Source organism: Gymnoscopelus braueri (genome assembly GCF_963280865.1).
Source record: "Gymnoscopelus braueri genome assembly, chromosome: 23".
NCBI lineage: Eukaryota > Metazoa > Chordata > Actinopteri > Myctophiformes > Myctophidae > Gymnoscopelus > Gymnoscopelus braueri.
This window is the reverse complement of record NC_137625.1, coordinates 25944370-25958140: the sequence shown is the minus strand read 5'-3', so window position 1 is coordinate 25958140 and position 13771 is coordinate 25944370. Positions and strand designations below refer to the sequence as shown.

Genomic DNA, 13771 nt, shown 5'->3' with positions numbered 1-13771 from the left:
TGAGAGTGTACAACAGTACAAACCATTTGCACACTCTCAGAGTTATGGGGGTCCTTGAAATAAAAAAAGATTGAGAACCAATGTGCTCCACTAAATGGAACAGAGCCTTCATTAATGTCATTGGTAACACCTGTTAAGGAAGTAAGGAAGGGGCCCAATTTCTTTACAATATGGCTGGTGAGCAGCCTGTTCACAGGTTCCTCCCCAGCCGAGCTTGACAGGTGTAGCCTAGCCTGGTAAAACGTAAAAACCCCGCCAACCCTCAGTCACCTCTGCTCGGCTCGGCTACCTACCAATGGAATAGGCTGCAGCTGCAGCTGTGTGTTGACGCCGGCTGGGAGGACACACACACACACACACACACACACACACACACACACACACACACACACACACACACACACACACACACACACACAGTTATAATATATCGGTCCGACTCCCACAGGCTACGCTACAGTTACTTTTATCTTGAAATAAAATACCGGAAGCTAAATGCATATGCTCGTCCAGCATGACGACACTTATTTACGCTCGCTTGACACAGCTAGGTTTAATATGAGCGTGTGACTCTCTCCAGTGCGCAAACAAACATGTTCGCGGATTCCGATTATATGAGTTTAACCCGAACTCAGATGGCTGAGGGCGAAATAACCAAATTTATCTGTGCAAATAATGGATCGGTCAATGTTGACGAGTTGGTGGTTAATATCTCTATGGACAACAGCTCTGAAAACGTCAGAGATATAATTAAGAATCGGGAGAAGTTTTCTCGGGCCGTGTTGAACGGTCAGCAGAAGGTGATCGCAAAAACAAGTCTTCGAATCTGCAAAAACCCAAACTGTGATGGATGGGAATGTCCCCATCTACACCTGTGTAAGAAGTTCTTGGTTGGAGAGTGTCCGTTTGCACAGGGAAGGTAGGTTCAATTGTGGGGAAAACATGTTTTACTTAAGTTAAAGTATCAATGCTGCAATGTAGACATAGGCTACACTGTTACAAGTAAAAGTCCGGAATTAAAAATTTGCTTTGAGTAAAAGTACCAAAAGTAGTAGCTGTAGAATACAACTCTCGTAGACGTATTTATGATTCTGACGTTTTCAGTCTACGAGAGTTGTAGGGTTCACCCCCCATGGACACAGGGACTTTCAGCACTATGCCCCGTAGACACTCCAAACATGTACAAATTGAAACTCTCGCTACGGGTTAGTAGTTTAATGTAATAATCCATATATTTCAATAAATAAGTGTTTTAATGCCGTCTGTGGCTCAGTGGCTGATTCTGTGGGAAGTTCCCAATGGGCGGTAGTGACGCGCCCATCTGGTGAAACCCGGAATTACACTCAATGTAAACAGGAAGTAAACGAGGGTGAAAAAATGGCGTTCGGTCACAGGCGGCATTAAAACACTTCTTTATTGAAAGATATGGATTATTACATTAAACTACTACGCCGTAGCGAGAGTTAACATTTGGAGCGTGGGGGTAAACACCTTTATTTTCAATTTGTACATGTTTGGAGTGTCTACGGGGTATAGTGCTGAAAGTCCCTGTGTCCATGGGGGGTGAACCCTACAACTCGTAGATTGAAAACGTCAGAATCATAAATACGTCTACGAGAGTTGTATTCTACAGTTACAAAAGTAGTAAGTACTTATTATTATGCAGAATGTCCGCCATTTCACAATTTCAAAATGTTTAAAATAATCTTGCGACGCATTGTGAGCTTGTATCTGCTAATGAATATAGGGTTGAAGTGGGTGATGTATGTTTTGTAATAATAATCAAAATTGACAAAATATCTAGTAACTACAGTTTTAATATAATTGTAGTAAAGTAAAAGTACAATATTTGCCTCTGAGATGTAGTGGAGTAGAAGTACTGAAAATTGGAAATACTCCAGTATTAAGTAAAAAAAATACCTCAGAATTGTACTGAAGTACAGTACTTGAGTAAATGTACTTATTACTTTACACCACTGCATTGTTGGAACAATATTTTTAAATTAATTAATACTAGGCTATTTTAGCTTAATCGAAGGCAGAGTTTTGTCCAACTGCCATGTTTTAGTGTGTAAAACGTCTCGCTGGAGCCATAGCCCTGAAACATGACTCTGTCATTATCATAACAGTCATGGATGAACTTCAACCTGGTGTTTTGCACTTTATCCCTTTTTAGCCCGTACATCTACATACATAAACGTTCAGATTTCAAAATATAAAGTGCTGACCCCATGGCCACAGATCTTACAATTATGTACGGGCCTCAGAAGTACCCGTATCTTCCGTATTCTTCAATTAAAAGCATTTTAATCCGATTGGTGACCATGTTCTCAGTGTTATAATGTATCAGAGTGCAGTACACCTCCCAACCGATAGGGTCGCGTAGTTGAAAGGATATGGAGGAAATGGGAAGAAAATGGGCACCGATTGGATTAAAATGCTTTTTATTGAACAATGCGGGGAGAACGGGTACTTCTGAGTGCCCGTACATACTTGTAACATCCGTGGCCATGGTATATGCACTTTATATTTGAAATCTGAACGTTTATGTAGATGTCGGGCCGTAAATGGATTAAGTGCAAACACCAGGTTGAAGTTCATCCATGACTGTGATTATATGACAGGCATGTTTGAGGGATATTAGTTCCATTCTTATTGTCACATTGTTAGAACAATTTTTTTAAATTAATTAATTAATTGTATTTTAGCCTAATCGAAGGCAGAGTTTTGTCCAGCTGTTAGTTAGGCCAGTGAGTCATGCCATGTTTTAGTGTGTAAAACGCCTGGCTGGCCTTGGGCTAGCTCCAATCGGAACCTCTCCCTCCACTGTATAGAGACACACGGCCGGAAGCGGAAGGCCTACAAATCCACGCCCACTTTTGACACTCGGGGTCCGTTAGAACGATGAACTGCAGCTCTCAATGCAATCTCTATGAGAGGCATTGTAAAATACCGTCATTTCACTGGTTAACTACTGAGGCTGTAGCGATTTTTTTTGTGTTCTAATAATCTGTCCCATTTGTTTAATTTGTCCTTTTTAATGTCCCATATCTTTCATCTCGATATACTACCCACAATATACTATAATATACTCCATCAGTATGTCAAAACCGCTAGCATCGGAGATCCAGACTTTAAGTGGTCGCATCACGGACGCATCCCTTGAGGTTTTCAATACCCAGAAAACTGGCGAAAGTGGCCGTTTTCAATAGGTTTTGGTCATTATCTCTGGAACAGAAGGTCCAATCTGCTCAGTTCAAAGCTTGTTGGATGCGTGACTTTGAGGACATTAAGCACGCAATGACACATTTTCGGGTTATTTATTTTTTTAGGGGAGGCGAGATCTTAGTTGGGCAGGCGACTGCCTCTCCTGCCTCTACAGTGGGTACGCTGTCGGTCGGCGCTCGGCGCTCGTAAAGACAGTGATGTCACTGAAATGCCTGTCTGCTGTCTACCCTCTGCTGTGTTAGCATTATGGGTAACTCGTTAAAGTGGCAAATTAAATGTGAAACACATCAACTATTAAGAAAACAAGAAGATATGTTGACAAAGACACTCCATACATTTGGAAACATATTTTTATTTAAATCAATATCGTCTTCAGTTAATGCAGGATAATTTTAAAAGTAGGCTAACTTTCATATCCTCTCATAGGGAATGCATTGGCAGCTGCAGTTCATCGTTCTAACGGACCTCGAGTAGCGGCGCTGTCTCAAAAGTGGGCGTGAAATTTGTAGTCCCCGTGTGTCTCTATAGGTCCGAGATGAGGTTCCTCGTTTATCGCCTCGGTGCCGTTTTAGCAGGACATTTAAAATGTGTTAGGAATATTTTCCACTTTACATGTTTCTTACCCCTTTCTGCACATCGTATCCAAAAAGTAAAGGTTTCCTGAAATGCTCTCAGATGTTTTAAGTTCTAGCGCGCAATACAATCTATCCAACGAGTTGAAAAAGCGTTTAAATAGCTTCTCTCCTAAATGTTTTTAAGGCATACCCGGAAGTTGCGCCCGCCGAGAATACATTACTGCTCAAATGTTGAATTGCATCTTCTAATGCAAAATATTATGGAACCGTCTGAGGAGAGAGGCGAATTAAATACTTTTTTCAACTCGTTGGATAGCTTTTATTGTGCGCTAGAACTTAAAACATCTGAGAACATTTCAGAAAACCTTTACTTTTTGGATACGATGTGCAGAAAGGGGTAAGAAACATGTAAAGTGGGAAATGTGCGACAATGTCCTGCTAAAACGGCACCGACAAACGAGGAACCTCATCTCGGAGCTATACAGCGGAGGGAGAGGTTCCGTAGGGGCTAGCCTGGGGCCATATGTTTCTCCAATTTGACAACCATGTTTACAACAACTACTTCTTATAGGAGACCATGTAAGTTCGGACACGAAGTGAACTCCTTGCAGAATGCTTCAGTTCTAAGAGGACAGGGCTTGGCGGATCTGACCATGAATGAACTTCGCACCTTGTTGCTCCAGAATGACCAGTCACTGCTTCCGGCTGTAAGTGAGCTGCTGTATGTTCTTTATCACTGTTTCCCAAACAATGGTTCGGGGACCCATTTGTGGGTCACGGCTCAATTTTCGTGGGTCACGAGTTATATCCCTTTATTTTGTTTCCTAAAATTTGTCATTCATTATTATAATTTTTTAATATTTTTATAAATATTTCCACTAACATTCAAAAATAAAAAAATCATGAATAAACCAACAATCAAAGACATTCCCTTAATTAGAAAACAAATGTTTAAGAAGTAGTGAAAATAGCAGATCTGCTTGTAGATCTGCTATTTTCAATAGTTTGAGTCCCGGCAAACATCTGATTCCTCTTTTGGGTCTTGAGCTAAAAGGTTTGGGAACCACTGTTCTTTATAACGCATTGCGATGGGAGTTCTGCTATTTAGCCTATTTATTTATGTATTTATTTAAAGTGCATATACTGATGGATCAACATGTATGAAACTGAATTTAAATTGACTGAAATATTGATAATGCATTTTTATTTTTGGAAAGATTGTGTGTGTGTGTGTGTACGTGTACGTACGTTTGTTTTTGTGTCTGAATAGAACAACACTAAATATTTGACTTACACATGTTATGTGCCCACCACCATTTCTCATCATTTTCTTATTAGATATGCTTCGACTACAACAATGACAGGTGCCAGAAGGGTGAAAATTGCACAAGGCTCCACATCTGCGAGAGATACCTGAAGGCTGTCTGTAACTGCCCAAAGGCGCATGATTTCTATGAGCCCCACCCATTGAAAACTCTGCAAGGTAGAGGGGTGACAAACCACATGCTTTCCTCTATGAAGTTTGTTTACATGAACAAACAGACCTTGAACCTTGAAGAGCGCCACAACAGCAAGCACAACGAACAACAACAACAACAACGACAACCGCAGCGCAGAGCTGGTTCTGTTGATGATATCCTTGATGATCTCCTTGGTGCTGCTGCAGGTGCCATGGGCATTGCACCTTCCAATGATGTCCCTGGACCGCCTGGCAAGAAAAACAACAGACAGTCCATGAAAGGTAAAGCAGTGGTTCTCAAACTTTTTCATGTCAAGGACCCCCAAATTGATACTTATTAGCTTGCGGACCCCCATTTGAAAAGATATGCTAGGGACTCCCCATAATAGAAGATTTTTACGGCTCTAGCAGTGATTCTCAACCATTTTAATTTCAACGACCCCCAGTTTGACATGCGTTAGGCTACGGACCCCCATTTAATGGTATTTCTATATCTGGGACCCCAATTTATATTGTAAAATCAATGTTTATTTAACTCTGAGAGTGGTTCACTATGAGAGTGAACCAAATGGACCCGTTCCATTTGTACACTCTCATAGTTACAGACCCATAAGGGTCCATTCAGTTCCTAACTATCCATCATTTACCTGGGGACCCCCTGGAACTCCCTCAAGGACCCCTGGGGGTCCCCGGACCCCACTTTGAGAACCAATGCTCTAAAGCGTTAGTTGCATGGTAAGCTATTCATTCACAAGAGAATATTTTTTGTTTTCTTAGATACAACTGAGATATGCATGTACTTCATCAAGGGCCACTGTATACATACCGGTGAGTAGTAATAAACAGTACTTTTAAGCTACTATTATCCATATGAAAAGGAATTATTATATTGTCTTGTGTTTCTAAAACTAATCTTCATGTTTGTTCATGGTGTTAATCTCCATTTAATTTAAAGGAGCCTGTTGTAATGCTGTGGTTTTCTGCCGTTTCAGACAGGTGTTTCAAAGCCCATTCCACGCTGCCCTACAGATGGGAAGTCAGAGACGGGCGACAGTGGGTTGCTTTGCCCAACAACGAGGCGATCGAGAAAGACTACTGTGACCCTAAAAAGACATACGAGTATGTACTAGTATAGCACCTTTCAAAAATGTGTTACAAAGTGCCAAAGAGTGCTAAAGAGACATTTCAACAATCAACATGATAGACTAAAATAACAGGTCAAGGTAAACTTTATTGTCCCGGGTAGGGAAATTCTAATCGTCATGGTGCAAAAAGTACACAAAACTATCATAAAATACTAATGCACACACAATATAATCCCTCCCATCCTCTTAACACTCATTTACATGCACTCTCACCCACATTATGCACAAACCCACACAGACAGAGAATTTCCAAGCACCATTGCTCTAGCATACACTGCCACAAACACACGTTAGATCGTACATGTTCTCTCTTTCAGAGTTCCAATGCAGATATACTGTATATAGGGGTGCACATAACTTTTTTGGTCTAGTACTCAGAAGAGCACCTGGAGATGTGACTTGGTGCGCACCAAATAAATGGTCCCGTTTTGGGGGGGGGGTGGGGGGGGCGGGAGATTCAGCACGGTGCCCCCCGGGACAGTTTTGTCAACGGGGGGCACACCTGTCCCAGCTGTTGGTACGCAAAAGCGCCTCGCGCCGTCTGATGTGCCGCGCATTATTTATTTTGGGTGCGCATGCAGCGCCAGCATTGTAATATGCATGAGGCTTCACCCATCCCAGTATCTGTACATTATCTTATGACTATACTCCTCCTAACCTGTGTAATCATATGGATAACGTGTTTGCACAGTACTTTTCTCCTTATCCCAGCATAATGTTTGTACCGCGTCTGGTCTGTCTGCTCCTGTCTTGCCTTGTCTTGTTAACTTCTGTATCAGCTATATGACTAATATCTTCCAGTCATGTAATATGGCTTGTGTAAATGTTTGTGTTCGCTCTATGTGCTTAATAAACCTCAGAGCACTGAGGTTGCTATCACACTACCTCGCCATCATCGTGTTCTCTGTGCTTGTTTGAGCATTCTAAATCACTTTTTTTTTGGGTCTTGTCTTGGTTTGGTAGCTGACACACTGCTCAAGCGCAGATTTACACTTCTGCCAGTGCAGGCTCAAAACAGTTAAATGCATATTAACCACTTGAACCCCTGCATCCATATTCTGGGCGGAACATTAGCCTGGCCTGAAGCGCCTCTGGAATCGGCACCTACAGTATGCTCTCCTGGGTTTCATTCCCACTACTGTTGCTGCTATGACACCTGAATGTCCGCTCCAGGGATCAATAAAGGTGTAACAATCGGCCTTTACCTTGAAAGGGAAATTATGAACTAAAGGAAAAACAACGGGATCGGCAGGTTTGAACTGAAATTACTTTATATAGAATAAGCCACAAATTAAACAATTGACAAAATAAATGGTAAACAAATAACACAATTCTGGCTTAAATAAACTTCTGTCCCCATCTCTTTCCCTAATAAACGAAATAAATAAACAGATAAACAAAACAGTACTTCCTCTCACAAACCCCTCAAATCACAGATTCACCAGTGAACAATAAACAAAGTTACAACTTCAGTCACTTATTCAGAGCGCTGCACGGACAGTCGCCTACTCGCTGGACAAACAATAACAATAAAATTATGATCCGAACGGCCTCTCGTGGGGCGTGGTCTCGAGAGTGTCTATTGTCCTTATATCCAAACGAAAATGTAAACGGTCTTCCGCACAAACGGTCCAAATAATAACTTAAGTTCGGGCGGGGTACCCCTATAAATTGTAATCCATAAAGAAACTGGACGCTTGGGTTTGTCTCACCGGCCTCGGCTCCTCCCGACTCCAACACAGACCGGCATCTCGTACACAAACACTACAGCACTCGAGTTCCCCGGCAGCACCGGTAGGTCCTTTCTTCCGCGAGTCCGCTGGGCTCGAAGTTCCTTGTTGTTGGCTGCAGCTTACTATTATGTTCAAACTTTTAACTTAAACTCAGTAATACTGGCGCCTGGAGGAGATCTCTCTCTCTCTCTCTCTCTCCTGTCGCCACTGCTACACAGGTTTGTATGACCTGTCCTCTGCGTGCACCACACCCTCTATTTGTCAAGTAGAGTGTGGCATCAATCACTCAATCACCCCCAGTGATCAGACCCATTACCCCTCACGTGAATAGGAAATGTTCAAATTGCTCATAGTGTCCATTCCAACATGTTACACATCACACGTATATAATAACATGCCTAAGTCGGGCAGATGTTACATATCACACGTATAAAATAACACCCATAGATCAAGCAGATAAATATAATAATATAATGTGCATTTGTCACAAAGGTTTATCTTTACCTGAGGGAGACAGTGTACTGTAGTAATAAAATCATGAGCTTGTACCTGCTCCTTTGCCCTGCTAGTCAATACTTCAGAAATACAGTATAACGTGCATTATGTTTTTTGTTTTGTTTTTCTATAGTAGCAGTATCCAGCCTGTGTGCTTTGACACCATGACCTGTGGACCTAACAGTGCCCGGCGTCTCTCCACCGTCTCTTCTGTGCTTCAGCCTACCTTCATTCTCACCACGGAGTGGGCCTGGTACTGGGAGGACGAGTTCGGAACCTGGAACCTGTACGCCTCAGCTGTGAGTGAAAGGCCATTAACGATACAGAAAGGACAACTTAGTCCCAGCTTCCCAATTGCTTCACAAATATTAAGACAATTCATAATGCTTAATTTATACTTGGTTGCGTGCCGGAGTCGCACGCCCCCCAAAAAGATCTACAAGCTAACAATGCGTTGCATCGCAGTGCGTGGTGAGCTTGTAGATCGGCTATTTTCAATATGCAACACTAGTCCAGAGTGTTAACACTGCAGATGTGCCCAGTGGTAAAAAATGGGCAGTGGTGTAAAGTAACTAAGTACATTTACTCAAGTACTGCACTTAAGTACAATTTGTAGGTATTTTTACTTTCAGGTCAGCAGTGCAGACCTGGAGCAGAAGTTCCAGAGTGATGACAAGGCTGAGGTGGAGTTCACTGCTGGTTCACAGACATACACGCTTAGTTTCCAAGGTGAAAATGCATTGTTCAACTTGGCTCATTAACCCATTAAGACCTGAGGCTGATCAAAATAAAAAATCTTCTAAATCCTAACAGTTTTCAGAAAAAAAACGTTGGTATTCTCTTTATTTGTCCAAATAATCAAATAAAGTAAAGTACAGTGGTGTGATCAAAACCTTTTCATGTCAAGGACCCCCAAAATTATATGAATTTGGCCGCGGACCCCCATCTCAAAATGTTTTGTTCCAGGGACCCCCAGAAGCAAAGATTTGAGTTACAAATGTTCGCTTTAAAAAAATATATATATTCAAAGATTTGCACACATTTTCACGATTTTTCCAAGAATAGCAGATCTACAAGCTCATGGCGCGGCACTCGGTGCAGCGCTATGAGCTTGTAGATCTGCTATTTTTAAATAGCCAAAGAAATCTAGAGTGACACGGATGCGTTCCAGGTCTTAATGGGTTAAAACTCTGCCACATGTATTGAAGCCATTTCGAAGTATATACATATATTGTATTATCACTTTTCTTTCTCAGATATGATCCAAACTAATAAACGATATGGCACCAAGAGGCTGGTGAGAAGACGGCCTGTCTTTGTTTCTTCAGCTGAAGCACAAGTAATAAAAACAAGGTAATTTGTTGAACGTTTCTAACACGAGAAATTTCAACTATATACATTTTTGATTGGCTTAAGAGTTGAGAAGAGGCTACAGACATGATTGTTTCTGATATTGACAAAATAGTTTTGTAAATCTACATTTCTTCAGCCGAAGGCCTGCACGGAATCAATCAAATTCCACAGCTCTGCCAGCACACTGGGACAAGTCACAGACTCCTGAAACGGGATACAAGGTATTTTATTTCATTCATACAATGGAACTTTAAACTGTAACATAGTAAGGAAAAGTACCTAAGTACCCCAAATAAGATCCACTGTCATCAAGGGCCCCTCAAATCTTAAAGGATCATATCATTTTGACCATTTCTGTTTTCACATCCGTCTGGATTGGCTTTCACTGCAGTGTGTTGTTACCCATAGCTTATAAATTAATACATACTTACTCTCTGCAGCTCACAGCTTGTAACGGTCAGATATTATATATTTGACTATTACTAATTTTTAAATCACGGGTTGTGAATGATCTCTTCAGATACAATTGATTAGGCTGAGAGTAGTGCACTTCAATAAATATACAGCAAATAAACACAGCCAGAAATAAAGCACGAAAGTTTGTGTCAATTTTAACCCTTTTATCTACTCCTTAATGACAGGAAAATAATACATGCATTGCCCAAATATAGCAGATCATGAAGCGGCCGACGGTAAAGTCCGCGTCTCGTGCACGCTCGCGCGCACGCTCCTATTGTTCCAATATAGTTCCGTGTAGCGTCTCCAAACGCTCCCCAAACAGCACGAAAAAAGTAATCCAAAAGAAATCCAAAAGAAACTTAATCCACTCCAGAAGCGGTATAATCCAAAAAGCTCGGATCTCCACGGAGAAAAAAGTAATCCACGCTGGATATAAACAAAATATAAACGGTCTCACCAGTCAGAAGAATGTTCCGCAGCTCTTCCCTTTAACGGTGAGTATTGACAGTTAATGTGGCCTTTGCTATGTTCCACCTATAGCTTAGAACTAGACAAATAAATAATCAAACTGGACCAGGTCTCCCGTGGACTCCCTGTCGGTTTGTTGTCTCGTTTCGGGGCCGCGAGCCGGCAGCTTCCGCACACTATATGGTGCGTCAGTCATTCCCAGACAGACCCGTCAATCAATGTCAATCAATCAATCACAATACATCAAAATGAAAGCATAAACGTTTAACCCCCCCAAACAATAACAAAATGAAACATAGACATCACAAAAGATAGGACCTTACCCTTAAAGGATGGCGTTAATTTAAGGAATATTTTAATTCATAGGCATAAACTTTTAAATGCCATTATAAAACTAAATCCTCTTTTACACATGTGTGGCAGCGCTACATAGACCCCCCCTCCAGCCAGCGGCTTCTAGGGTGAGGTGCCATAGAACTTTTTTATGTTGACCACATTTATTGTGTCCTGTTTATCAGGTGGGTTATTCCATCCTATTCGGTAATTTACCGGCCCTAATTTTCTCAGTATTTTCGCTGGCCCTTCCCACTTCGGCGCAAGCTTAGCTGAGAACTTGTCACTGGCTTTCGAGAGAGGATGCGTCCTGACCCAGACTAGGTCACCCGGCTGGAAGTGCGCATCTTTCCTGCGGGCATTATAATACCTAGCTTGTCTAGCCTGGTGCACACCCACTCTCCTCCTGACCTCCTCCGCCATCTTCTGCTGTCTCTCCACCAGATCGTAAGCGGCTTGCTGTTCAGGAGATGGTGGTTTGTTTATCAGCCTCTCCAGTGGACCTTGGAGCTTCCTGCCCAAGGCAAGCTCAGCAGGGACTTTGCCTGTAGTCTCCTGTTGGGCGGTGTTGAGGGCAAAACGGAACTCCGGTAGCCACTGGTCCCAGGTGTTATGATGCTGGCCGACGAATGATGCAATCATGGTTTTCAGTGTCCGGTTGACACGCTCTGTAAGGTTGGTTTGTGGATGATAACTGGTGGTGAGCTTCTGGATAACACCCCAAGCCTTGCAGAGGTCCATCAGCAAGTTGGCAGTGAATTGTGGTCCTCTGTCCGAAACCAGGTACAACGGCACCCCCCAGCGGGTGAAGATTTCCTCCCTGAGGATCTTGATGAGACGAGGTGTTTTGCTGTCTCTCAAGGGGAACATCTCCACCCACTTGGAGTAATAGTCCACCACCACCAGAAGGTAACAGTTGCCGCTCTTGCTCCTTGGGAATGGTCCCATGAGGTCGATTCCGAGCATCACCCCGGGTGCGGTGACTTGGGTGCTCTGCAGTAACCCTGACGGCTTAGTGTTGTCAGCCTTGTACTGCTGACAGGTGGCACAGATCTTCGTATGATCCCATACGTCCTTGCGGACGTTTGCCCACCAAGCCACCTCCAGAACTCTCAACAGGGTCTTCAGCCTGCCCAGATGGCCACCCAAAGGATTGTCATGGAAGTACCGAAGGAATTCTGGCACCAGAGACTGAGGAACAACCAACTGCCATTTTTCTCCCTGGTTTTTCACCGGAACTCTTCGGTACAATACCCCTTGGTGTTCGAAGAAGCCGATGCGATCCGGCGGAGATGTTGACTGACCAATGTCCCCCCTCAAGTCACATACTACCTGGTCCTTCTCCTGTGCCTGGGCCAATTCTGCCAAGGTGGTCGGTAGGTCAGAGTGGCTTTTGGAGGAGATGACCAGACAGGGTGATGAGTGAATGGAGAGTGGTTCATAGGCTCTGGACAGTGCATCCGGGGCGGCGTTCAGACAACCCTTTCGATAATGAACCTTGAAGGTGAATTGCTGCAAACGGAGTATCCACCGAGTCAGCCGAGATGTGGTCTTCGGACAGTTGAAAGCCCAGGACAGTGCAGCGTGGTCGGTGAAGACATTGAACTCTGGTCCCTCCAGATAGTGCCTCCATTTTTCCACCGCCCAGACAACTGCCAGGCACTCCTTCTCCGAAGTGGAATAATTCCGCTCTGGGCCTCGGAGTCCCCTCGACGCGTAAGATATTACGTGCTCACCATCCTCGTGATTTGGGAGAGGATGGCTCCGAGACCCACTTCGCTGGCGTCCGTGTGTACCTGGAATGGCAGGGCGGTATTGGGTTGAGCCAACACCGGTGTACTCTGCAACGCCTGTTTCAGAGCATCCATGCTGTCTTGGCACTCCATGGTCCAGTTCCATTCCACTCCCTTCCTCTTGAGGTTGTTTAGTGGAGCTGCCATGTCCGCAAACCGGGGTATGAATTTGTGATACCATCCCGCAAGCCCCAAGAAACGCTGTACGGCTTTTAGGTCCCGAGGGACAGGGTAGTCCGACACAGCTTGGGTCTTGGATGGATCGACCTCCACGCCTCGGTTGGAGACAATGTGTCCAAGAAACTTCAGTTCTCGCTTGAAGAAGTGGCACTTTTTCATGTTGAGGCTGAGATTGGCAGCATGCAACTTCTGAAAGACAGATTCTAAGTCCCGAAGATGCTGCTCTTTGGAGCGAGAATACACAATGATGTCATCAATGTACACGAAGCATAGCTTTCCTCTCAACTCCGCCAAGACCCTCTCCATCAAACGTTGAAAGGAGGCTGCCGCATTCCGCAGACCGAATGGCATGGCCTTAAACTGGAACAGGCCAAGAGATGTTATGAAAGCAGTCTTCGGCTTGCTCTCCTCTGCCATTGCCACCTGCCAGTAACCAGACTGCAAGTCCAAAGAACTGAACCAGGAGGCACCTTCCAGGGATTCAAGGATGTCGTGAATGATGGGCATCGGATAAGCGTCTGGTAAGGTCTTGGCATTGACCCGCCTATAG

The 13771-nt window shown here is 43.6% G+C and overlaps 1 protein-coding gene across 1 annotated transcript in view; it reads left to right on the top strand.

The window, feature by feature from the left end:
- Window positions 1–564: 564 nt before the first annotated feature.
- Window positions 565–13771, top strand: part of LOC308079603 (uncharacterized protein) — a 35353-nt gene continuing 22146 nt past the window's right edge. The window contains exons 1-9 of the mRNA XM_080421153.1: window positions 565–919; window positions 4375–4510; window positions 5142–5544; window positions 6040–6090; window positions 6255–6381; window positions 8769–8934; window positions 9268–9364; window positions 9892–9988; window positions 10125–10209. Of these exons, the coding sequence (XP_080277279.1) occupies window positions 594–919; window positions 4375–4510; window positions 5142–5544; window positions 6040–6090; window positions 6255–6381; window positions 8769–8934; window positions 9268–9364; window positions 9892–9988; window positions 10125–10209 (1488 nt within the window). The 5' untranslated portion in view covers window positions 565–593. The remainder of the gene's footprint in view (window positions 920–4374; window positions 4511–5141; window positions 5545–6039; window positions 6091–6254; window positions 6382–8768; window positions 8935–9267; window positions 9365–9891; window positions 9989–10124; window positions 10210–13771) is intronic.